The sequence below is a fragment of the Primulina eburnea genome, chromosome 8 (assembly GCF_022965805.1).
Source record: "Primulina eburnea isolate SZY01 chromosome 8, ASM2296580v1, whole genome shotgun sequence".
In the NCBI taxonomy this organism is placed as follows: domain Eukaryota; kingdom Viridiplantae; phylum Streptophyta; class Magnoliopsida; order Lamiales; family Gesneriaceae; genus Primulina; species Primulina eburnea.
The window spans coordinates 34,215,941-34,227,893 of record NC_133108.1 but is presented as its reverse complement, the minus strand read 5'-3'; the positions used below and the strand labels follow the sequence as shown (position 1 = coordinate 34,227,893).

Genomic DNA, 11,953 nt, shown 5'->3' with positions numbered 1-11,953 from the left:
TATGGAATTTATGTTACGATTATGAAAAGCATGTTGTACGTTATGATATGTTTCGAAATTGTTATAAAAAAAATTGACATGTTGTGTTCAAAGTCCCCCATTTACTGAGTATTCCCAAAATACTCATCCCCCTTACTCTCCCCTCCCAGATAAGTCCGAAGATCAGGTTGAGGACGAAGAGACGGAACAATTTTTGGGTTGGTGATTTTCCAGATTAGTAATATGCTTTATTTCGAATTTCTGATTTAAACAATTGTACGACGCTTCCACATTATTTACTATTTCGTTGGATTTCGTTATTGTAAAGACAATGTTTATTTCGTGGAAATTATGATATATAAAGTGGTTCGGTTTATACTGTGTTATGAAAAGCTTGTTGTTTCGATTGTGTGATTGTTAAACAACGCCGGTGTCAATCCCGAGTTTCGGGGCGTGACATTTAAGTGGTATCAGAGCCGCCAAGCTCATAATCCGAGTGGAAAAATCGATTTTCAAAAAAAAAACCCGAAAAATTTTCGGACGAATTTTGACTCGAGTCCGATGCTACCCCCTCCGAAACGGCCCAACGAACGAGGCTCACCATCCTAAAGTCGTGAGCACAAGGCTGAAATCGCGAAAATCCTTCGTTTAGGCCTCTGAAACGTCGTTTTTGCCGTTTTAAGAAATATTTGTAGACCCTATAACTTCTCGTAGGAAATTCTGAATTCGATTCCGTCAATTGTTCCGGAATCCTCTTGACATATGCTTCGAACTCATATGTCAAATTCCAAACTTTCCATTTTTGGAAATTTTTGAAAATTTTGATTATTTTCATATATTGACTCTAGATACCTTTGAAATTTTTATTATGTCCTATTTATCATATTCTGAGCATTTCTTTTTTATTTTTCAGGAAATGGCTCGTTTTCATGTCACTGCCGGTAAGAAAGTAGCCCCGGTTACCCATAGGGAGACTATTCAGTTGGATCACCTCCAGCATCGCACTCGCGCTCATGCTGCTATACATTTAAAGGAATTGGCTATAGGATACCAGGATAGGACTATCAGGAGGCTGAGAGCTAGAAATCTTGAGAGGAGGCATCAAGTGGAGAATCTGACTTCCAACCTGATCAGGCAGCGGAAAAGAGGATAGATGAAGTCTTTGAAATGTTCGAGCTCGTTAAGGAACATAACTGCGAATTGCGAGAGTCATTACAATTAATGACGGGTCAAGCCAAGCAAGCTAAGGAGGAATTGGATAGACGCACCATAGAACTGTCTGAAGCCCGTCAAGCCCGGCTGAGGGATAAGAAAAAAATTGAAGAATCCTGGAATGTGATCATGCAATTATCTGAGAATAACCAGAGGCTATCCAATGAGGTAGACGAAAGGAAAGCAAAGGAGAAGGAGCTCATCCAGAGGAATGAAGCAAACTGCGCACATGCAAGAAATGAATTGAATGACGCGATAGGAAAGATTCTGACCCACAGGGAAGAGATTTCTGAATTGGAGTCGGAAAATCAGAGTCTTCAGATGCAGCTTGCAGAATTCTTAGACCCAGAGATGCCTGAAGATCCCGAAGAGAAAGAAGCCCCACCTGACGTGGCCATGGGGATTGGTGAGATAGCAGATTAGAGCATTTTAGTGAACCATCCTTAGTAGTTTATTTCCATTGTTGCTACATTTTCTTTTCTTCAATACGCTTTGTTTGATTCAGTACTACTTGTTTTATTCAGATGTTTTCCCTATATTCAAAATTAATAAAAGTTATGTTTATTTATTTACTCATTTGTTCCAGCATAACTTATCTATTCAATCTTGTCGATATATACAACAAATTCTTAGAAACGTTTAAATTGTAGGAAATGGCCGGTAGACCTCCAAGGCAAAACCGCAACCCTCGATACGCCAACACCAATAACCAAAATGAAGAAGACAGGAATGAACCACCACCAAACATCAATCTGAACCGTGCCTACCTCATGGCTATAGCTACCATCGTGACGATGACGCTTCAGGGGTTAGTGAACCCCAATGCTAATCAGCAGCCCCCACCTCCACCACAGCATGGAGTCACGTTCCATTATGAATCACTGCGCAAGAACAGGTTCCCGATGTTCCAAGGGGACGCAGATCCTGAGTTAGGCCAAAACTGGTTGAAAAGCGTGGAAACTCATATACGACTTCTAGAAATACCCGATGCTCTTAAAGTGGATGTAATAGTACCCTTCCTTGAAGGCAAAGCAAGTAAGTGGTGGGAAGCAGTCTCCCCAGCCATGTTAACTGCCGGGCCAATCACATGGCAGCGCTTTCGAGATGCATTCCTCAAGCAGTACTTTCCAGCCGAGGTCAGGTTGCAAAAGTTGAGTGAGTTTTAAAATCTGACTCAGACTCTGGATATATCAGTGGTAGAATATACATCTCAGTTCAATTCTCTTGGATCCAACGCATCGACAATCATGGCAGATGAAGCTCTGAAATTGCACCGCTTCAAAAAGGGTTTGAACAGCAGAATACAGTCGGCTTTGGCAGTCTACCAACCTGCGAACTTTTCAGACTTGATGGGCGCAGCTATCCGAGCTGAAACTGATATCCAGCGCAGAGAGAAAGAGATTAGGAACAAAAGGCCTATGAATAATCAGTCCTCTCATGGCAGTCAGTCGTTCAAGAAACCGAACCATTCCGGGGGACCATCTAAAGGGCCTTCGCCTGCCCCAGGCTACCAGGCCATTAAGTCTTGCCCAACTTGCCACTTACGACACCTGGGAGAATGTCGTAGAGCGAGCGGAGTCTGCTTTGGATGCGGGAAACCAGGACACCGTATGGCAGATTGTCCAACAGTCACCAACAAAACAACTGGACCGGGTAAAGGAGACGGGTCGAGCTCAGGGGCGAATGCCAATAAACCGCAGGAGAACAAACCGAATGCCAGGGTATTTGCCATGACGCAGGAGGAGGCAAATGATGCAAGCAATGTTGTGTCAGGTACCATATTTATTCAGCAAGTGCCTGCTTATGTGTTATTTGACTGTGGTGCCACACATTCTTTTATGTCTAAGAGATTTGCTAAGAAGTTAGGACGTAAGCCAGATAAGATAACTGAACCTTTCCGAATAGCCACAACTACTAGTAGAGCCATTGAAACTGACGAGATCTACAGAGACTGTAAAATCAGTATTAGTGATCAGCCTTTTAGCGCCGATTTAATACAGTTGATCATGGTCGATTTCGACGTCATCTTGGGAATGGATTGGTTAGCAAGAAACAATGCGATAGTAGATTGTAAGGGAAAGGAAGCTAAACTCCTAACCGCATAGCAGAAGGAAGTCGTGTTTCATGGTAAATCCAAGGAACGGATGTTGCTACTTTCCGCAGCACAAGCTTGGAGAGCCATGAAATCTGGAGAAGACATCTACCAAGCAATGGTCAGTGAAATAAAAGAGAAAGTCGAGCTGAAACTGGAGGACATCCCTATAGTAAGAGAGTTTCCAGATTTTTTTCCAGAAGAACTCTCGGGGACAGTTCTGGACCGCGAAGTGGAGTTCGAGATCAATCTGATTCCCGGTGTTGCACCAATCTCTAAAGCACCATACAGAATGGCACCAGCCGAACTCAAGGAGCTGAAGGAACAACTCCAAGAATTGCTAGATAAAAGGCAAATTCGACCGAGTGTGTCCCCATGGGGAGCTCCAGTACTCTTCATGAAAAAGAAAGACGGGAGTATGAGATTGTGCATCGACTATAGAGAATTGAACAAGATCACCATCAAGAACCGGTACCCTCTACCGCGGATAGAAGATCTGTTCGATCAGCTCAATGGAGCCGCCGTCTTTTCTAAGCTAGATCCGAGGATATGTTATCACCAGTTGAAGGTCAGGGCTGAAGATATCCCCAAGACAGCCTTTCGAACCAGATATGACCATTATGAATTCACGGTAATGCCTTTTGGTCTGACCAACGCACCGGCAGCATTCATGGATCTGATGAACATAGTATTCAAGCCATTCCTGGATCAATGCATAGTGGTATTCATCGACGATATCCTTGTCTATTCTCCTGACGAGAGAGCCATGAAGAGCACCTTCACCTTGCTCTGCAGACCTTAAGAGAGAATAAGCTCTATGCTAAGTTCAGCAAGTGTGAATTTTGGCTAAGGAGTGTGTCATTTCTAAGACACGTACTCTCGAGAGAAGGAGTGTCAGTGGATCCAAGAAAAGTAGAGGCAATTACCGAGTGGCCGAGACCTAAGAACGCCACCGACATCAGAAGCTTTCTTGGATTGGCAGGTTACTACCGGAAGTTTGTCAAAGAATTCTCCTCGATAGCCGCGCAACTGACGAAGCTCACACAAAAGAATTCTAAATTCATCTGGGATGGCGGTTGTGAGAAGAGTTTCCAGACACTGAAAGAGAAACACGCATCCACGCCAGTATTGATCCTGCCCGCAGAAAATAACGATTTCACTATTTACAGTGACACCTCTAAGTACGGTCTATGATGCGTATTAATGCAAGAGGGAAGAGTGATCGCCTACGCATCAAGGCAGTTGAAACCGCACGAGCAGAACTACCCTACTCATGATCTGGAACTAGCAGCGGTTGTCTTCGCCTTAAGGATTTGGAGGCACTATCTATATGGTGCTAAATGTGAAATCTTCACAGACCATCAGAGCATCAAGTACTTGTTCACCCAAAAATAACTTAATATGAGGCAGAGGCGATTGATCGAACTCCTGAAGGACTACGACTTGATCATAAGTTTCCATCCGGGTAAAGCAAAAAAAGTGGCTGATGCGCTAAGTCGGAAGGGCCCAGGCAAGGTAACTCTAGCTTCCTTCTCGGCCCAGCCATGTCTGCAGGAGACCGTCAAGTTAAACCAAGATCGAGACCCCGTACTGACCAAACTTAAGGAGCAAGTCAGAGAAGGGAAGTCTCTGGATCATCAAATTGATGACAAGGGAATCTTGTGGATGAAAGGAAGACTGTGTGCCCGACAGTGATAACCTTCGCAAAGAAATAATGGCAGAGGCGCACAAGTCAAAATTCTCAGTCCACCCAGGCAGTACGAAAATGTACAGGGACCTCAAGAATAGTTTCTGGTGGAATGACATGAAGAGAGATGTAGCTGAATTCCTTTCCAGATGTCAGGTATGCCAGCAGGTCAAAGCAAAACACCAGTGACCTGGAGGATTATTGCAACCTCTGGAAATTCTCGAGTGGAAATGGGAGCACATTTCCATGGACTTCGTGGTAGATTGCCGAAGTCTAGGCAAAGCCACGACGGTATATGGGTGATAGTAGACAGACTCACCAAGATTGCACACTTCCTACCCGTCCGCATGAATTACAACCTCGACAAGTTGGCTTCACTGTACATGGAAAACATCGTGAAACTGCATGGAGTGCCAGTTAGCATCTTATCTGATAGGGATCCAAGATTCGTCTCGCGCTTTTGGAAGAGCTTTCAAGAGGTCATGGGAACAAAAGTGACCCTAAGTACGACCTACCATCCGCAAACCTATGGGCAAACTGAGAGAACCATACAGACCTTAGAAGATATGCTGAGATCATGTGCCCTGGAATTCAGTAGCAACTGGAGCACTCATCTACCCTTAATCGAGTTTGCGTACAACAACAGCTATCACAGCAGTATCGGCATGGCTCCATACGAAGCCTTTTATGGAAGAAAATGTCGATCGCTTCTTTATTGGGATGAAGTGGGAGAGAAAGATATAGTAGGGCCCGAGCTAGTACAGATGACAGTAGACAAGGTTAAAATTGTCCGAAAAAAGCTCAAGACCGACAGAAGAGCTGGGAAGATTTGAAAAGAAGGCCGGTAGAGTTCAACGTGGGCGAGAAGGCTTATGTGAAAGTCTCGCCTATGAGGGGAGTCGTCCGATTCGGTAAGGCAGGGAAGCTGAACGCTCGAAATGTTGGACCCTTTGAAATCTTCGAAAAAGTGGGCACGCTAGCATGCAGGCTGGCATTGCCACCAAACATGTCAAGAATCCACAACGTGTTCCATGTGTCCCAACTAAGGAGGTACATTCCAGACCCAAGTCACGTTTTAGAAGTAGAACCACTCTTGACCGAAGGAAACTTGGGAGAAGGACTGAAATACGAAGAAGTTCCTATCAGAATCGTGGACACCAAGGAACAAGTCCTCAGACGACGCATCATTCCCTACATCAAAGTGCAGTGGTCCAACCACACTTAGCGAGAAGCAACTTGGGAAGTTGAAGAAAAACTGCGAAAGGAATATCCCTATCTATTTGGAAACCAAGCCAACTCAAGTTTCGAGAACGAAACTTCTCATAAGAAGGGAGGGATGTGAGAACCGAACTTTTCACTCATTTAATTAAACAATTGTAAGGAAATTTAATAGCATAGGAGTTTGTTTATTGTATTAGAATAAGATATATATATTGGAAAATGTTTTTGGGAAATCCGTATGGTCAAGATATTAATTCATGCAATTGTACAAGCATATTTTCGAAATTTAGGTAGGAAATATTGCAAGATTTGGGAGATATCATGCAAGGCTTAGAAAGATGATTACATGGACATTGAAAAATTCGAAATTCCAATAGATTTTTGCCTTAATTATGATGGTGCTTAATTGTGGAATTATATGCAATTTAAGCTATAAGCATGAAGCAAATATTTCCCTCCCATTGCACCCAATTTTCGAGCCAATCTAGGGTATTTAATTAGGAATTTAGGAGCTGAATTTAGAAGCAAATCGGGAGCCATGAAAAGGGATGGTTGGAGTCAAACTTGGGGAGATTTGGTACCAATTTGGGCATGATTTGAGCTCCCTTATTAGCCTTATTCTCTTCCCCTATAAATAGTTCACCCATCCCTAGCAATTGCTACACCTCAAACTCGAAAATCCTTGCTGAAAGTTCGAATTCCAGCAGCTCCTCCCTAGCCGAAATACTGAAAAAAAATCGTCCCGAGGTTAGGCCAGAAATCGAGCCGAAGTGCCGCCCGAGTGAAGAACGAGAAACGGCCCTATTTTTTCCGAGCCGAGCATCCACGTCTTTAGCACCAATTATATTGTAAGTAGGTTGTTTTAAATACTTATAATTTCGGTTTTATGAATGTGAAAATTTCGGTTTTTTTGGTTTAAAAAGTCGGTCGAGCTTCGTCTCTCGTCTATACGTTTTTACGAAATTTTGATATGTTTATGTTGACACTGTGAGGATTCCCTAAAAATGAGTGGAATTCCAACATATGGCCCTCAACGGAGGGATAAAACCGTTTTATGGCCTCGCCCCCTTAGAGGATTAAAACTTAGGGACTGACTTCAGTAAACCGTTAAAGGTGAAAAATCGCAGTGTTATTATGTTATAGAATTTATGTTACGATTATGAAAAGCATGCTGTATGTTATGATATGTTTCGAAATTGTTATAAAAAATTGACATGTTGTGTTCAAAGTCCCCCATTTACTGAGTATTCCCAAAATACTCATCCCCCTTACTCTCGCCTCCCAGATAAGTCCGAAGAGCATGTTGAGGACGAAGAGACGGAACAATTTTGGGGTTGGTGATTTTCCAGATTAGTAATATGCTTTATTTCGAATTTCTGATTTAAAGAATTGTACGACGCTTCCGCATTATTTACTATTTCGTTGGATTTCCTTATTGTAAAGATAATGTTTATTTCGTGGAAATTATGATACATAAACTGGTTCGGTTTATACTATGCTACGAAAGGCTTGTTGTTTCGATTGTGTGATTGTTAAACAACACCGGTGTCAATCCCGAGTTTCGGGGCGTGACAAAATTGATATAATCAATGTAATGAATAATTGAAGTTTATATTTTCAAATGTCTTCAAATTCACATTTGAATATAGATTTCTCGATAATAAAAAAATCTTCCCTGCGTGGTGTATTGTGCTCTATCACTCCAAACTAATGGATCCAGATGAAGTGGCTAGGTTGGTAACGGAAATGAAACTCTCTTCCGATTCTGCTCAAGGGGAAATCGTAACCCTAGACGAGAATGATTTTCAGATCGGTGCACAACGTTTGGATCGTTGCTTGGTAGCCAAGGTACTCTCCCCAAAACTGATCAATTGTGAAACTTTCAAAAACCATATGCCGAGGATTCTCCAAGCGTCAAAACCAATCGAGATCGGTCCGTTGGGAGATAATATTTTCATTATGGATTTCTCCTCCCACATTGATCGACGTCGGGCCATTCAGTCAGGACCTTGGAATTTTTTTCGGGATCTTGTTATTTTCTCAGCACCCCAGGGGTGGCAGAACCCTAGATCGTTGAATTTTGATGAAATCTCTATTTGGGTTCACTGTTACAATTTGTCGTTAATATGCATGCATCAGGACTTTCTCCAAAAAATGGGAACCAAAATCGGTACAGTGGAGGAGATCGACACTCGGGAAAGTGGATTCGTCTTGGGTCACTTTGCTCGAATAAGGGTCCGTATTAATGTTTCTAAACCCCTCATAAGAACTATAAGGGTCTCGGTTAACAAAGAAGAAGAGGAAATTATTGTTATCTTGGCTTACGAAAGGCTCCCTGATTTTTGCTATAATTGTGGATGTCTTGGACACTCTTCCGGGAGTGTCCTTCCTCTCTAGCGGAGTCAGGTAAAATGGCGTATGGAGGTTGGCTGCGGGCAAGTACCGGGAGGAGGGGTGATCGGAAATCCTCTTCCAACAATTTTTCTAAGGCCTCTGAGAATAATACTCGGAGTGGTGAATCAGACCACCACTCGCATTCTGTTGAAAGCACTGCCCTGGTTCCTAAGAAGAAAGGTCAAGAAGGCGCGCTTATTCCCTTACCCGAGGGTCACGATTTTTCAGCCTCTGAGAGTCGGCCTTCCAAACCAACGGGTCTTCCCCAGACCTCCTTCCAAGCCGACCTTACTGATTTTATTATACCAGAGGGGAGCTCCGGTAATATTATGCCACTTGGAAGTCTGCCGAACCTGGGCTCTCTGGAATTGACCACCACTCAACAGTTGCATGGCGGGAAAAAGTGGAAACGCAGAGCTCGTGAACATGGGGCTAATGTTAGCAAATTAAACAGCCTGCATACTGCTCCTGAAATGGTATCTTGTGGGGATATTCCCATTATCTCAAAGAAACGTGTATTTGATGGTGCGGTGGTTCCGATTGAGAGTACAACAACGGCGGTGGTTGCTAAGCAACCCCGCCGACAATAATGAGTTGCATCTCTTGGAATGCTCGGGGGCTTGGGAACCAACGAGCATTCCGTGAACTTAAGCGACTTGTCGCAGAGAAGAGCCCAACCCTTCTTTTCATCTGTGAGACGGAAATGATGGGTTATAAATGTGAATGGTGGAAGCATGTTCTAGGAATTGATGGTTTCTTTGTGGTTGACTGTAAAGGGAGAAGTGGCGGACTTATGTTGCTGTGGCGCACTCCTTTTAATGTTTCTATTCACTCTTATTCTTCAGGCCATATTGACTGCTCCATTCAGCATGAGGATAAGCGATGGAGATTCACAGGTTTTTATGGGCACTCAGAGTCGAGTCGGCGACATTTCTCTTGGGACCTGCTGCGGCGCTTAGGATCTTTGTCAGAACTTGGAAACCTTGCGTGGTTGGTAGGAGGTGATTTTAATGAGATATGCTTTGACCGAGAAAAGTCTGGGGGGAACCCTCGGCCACTCTCTCAGACTAGAGCTTTTCGGGATGTTCTAGAGGACTGCTCTCTTCAGGATCTTCATGGTGAGGGCGAGTTCTTTACGTGGGTGAACCGGCGTTCTTCAGATGCTCTTATACTTGCTCGGCTTGATCGATTCGTGGCCTCTTTTGAATGGATACTTCTCTACCCAGCCTCTCTATTGCAGTCCCTGGAATTCTACCACTCCGATCACAGGCCGATTCTCCTAGAGCTCCGAGGACCGCAACAACAACCTATTAGAAAGCACAATGTGTTCCGTTTTGAACCTCACTGGATTACTGAATTTGACTGTAAAGATATCATAGAAAGGGGCTGGTGCAAATTTGATAGTTCTCTCTCTTTACCTAACCGACTCTTGAGTTGTAGGGAAGCGCTGCGGGTCTGGTCTGGAGCTCGTTTTAATAACCTTCCTCGGCAGATCAAGAGAAAATGCCACCATCTGAATCTGCTGAAATCGGGTTATCTTTGGAAGCATTCGGAAGCAGATATCAGAGAACTAGAGCGCGAGATTGAGAAGCTAGCGCATAAAGAGGAACTGTATTGGCGACAAAGGAGTAGAGTCTCTTGGCTAGCTCATGGAGACCGGAATTCCAAATTTTTCCATGCTCGTGCCTCCTCTCGCCGAGCAAAGAACCATATTGGGGGTTTGGTCTCCTCTCATGGAGACTGGTGCACAGAGCAAAGCAGCATGTCTGAAATTATAGAGCACTACTTTGTGAATCTGTTCTCGACAAATAATCCATCTATGGATGATCGAAGCAAGATTCTGGATTGTGTGATACCAACGATAGATGGACATATGAATGAGAGTTTATGCAGGCCGTTTTCGGCCCCTGAAGTTCGAAAAGCCCTTTTTGACATGCACCCCGACAAAGCTCCAGGTCCTGATGGTATGTCAGTATTCTTTTTTCAGAAATTCTGGGATGTTCTAGAAGACGAGGTAACGTCAGCTATTCTTCATATCCTTAACGATGGGGGTAATATTGATGATTGGAATGCTACTATTATTACCCTTATTCCAAAAATCAAGAGCCCAATGACGATGAAAGATTACAGGCCAATTAGCTTATGCAATGTCTGCTATAAGATAGTTGCTCGAGCTCTGACTAACAGGCTTAGTCTTATTCTAAAACATGCTGTCAATGAATTTCAGATTGCATTCATCCCCGGGCGACTCATTTCTGACAACATTATTCTCAGTTTCGAGACTCTGCACTGGATTAGAAACATGAAACAGGGCCAGAAAAGTTATGCTGCGCTGAAACTTGATATGAGCAAAGCTTATGACCGAGTAGAGTGGTGTTTTCTTGAGGACATGATGCTTAGATTGGGTTTTGCAGTGCCATGGGTGGAAAAGATCATGAGATGTGTGAGATCGGTTAGATACTCTGTCTCCCTGAATGGTGATTTGATTGGTAATATCTCTCCAAGCAGGGGGCTGCGACAAGGAGATCCACTTTCTCCATACCTATTTGTGTTGTGTGCTCATGGGCTATCCTCAGCTCTTTTATCTCTTGAGGCCAGAAATCTCCTACATGGGGTGCGTATTGCTCCTTCCAGCCCAACTATCTCCCATCTGTTTTTTGCAGATGACAGCCTATTGTTCTTTAGGGCGACTATGGAGGATTGCAAGGAAATTCGTAACTGCTTATCTTCTTATGAAAGGGCTTCGGGCCAACTGATCAATTATGAAAAATCCTCTCTATCGTTCAGCCCTAACACTACAGACCAAGTGGGAGATCAAATTAAATCAGCACTGGCAATACCTGTGGTACAGGGACATGATTTGTATTTAGGCCTTCCTGTGGCTTCTAGTCGCAGCAAAAAGCTGCAATTTCGGTACCTGGTGGAAAGGATTGTGCAAAGAATTCAGGGGTGGGGAAATAAGTTTTTCTCGGTAGGAGGTAAGGAGACTTTAATCAAATCTGTTCTCCAAGCCATACCTACCTATGCTATGTCATGCTTCTGTATCCCAAAATCGATCTGTGAGGAGATTGAACGCGAATGCGCAAACTTCTGGTGGGGTATGGAAAAAGGGAGGAGATGCTTACATTGGAAAACCTGGAGAACTCTGTGCAGACCTAAGTGCATGGGGGGGTTGGGCTTTCGCCATCTTGAGTCATTTAACAAAGCTATATTAGCAAAACATGTTTGGCGTATAATTACTGATCCGGGATCCTTACTTGCCCGAGTCTTGAAAGCTAGATATTTTCGGCATCTTGATATTATGAAAGCTCCTCTTGGCAATAACCCGTCCTATATCTGGCGATCTTTAGTGTGGAGCAGGCCGCTTT

General features: G+C 43.6%; 1 protein-coding gene across 1 annotated transcript; it reads left to right on the top strand.

The window, feature by feature from the left end:
• Positions 1–1,844: 1,844 nt before the first annotated feature.
• On the top strand, positions 1,845–3,296 carry LOC140839188 (uncharacterized). Its single transcript, XM_073205819.1, has 2 exons — positions 1,845–2,327; positions 2,370–3,296. The coding sequence occupies exons 1-2, from the start codon at positions 1,845–1,847 to the stop codon at positions 3,294–3,296; spliced, it is 1,410 nt and encodes a 469-aa protein (XP_073061920.1).
• The last annotated feature ends 8,657 nt before the right edge of the window (positions 3,297–11,953 follow it).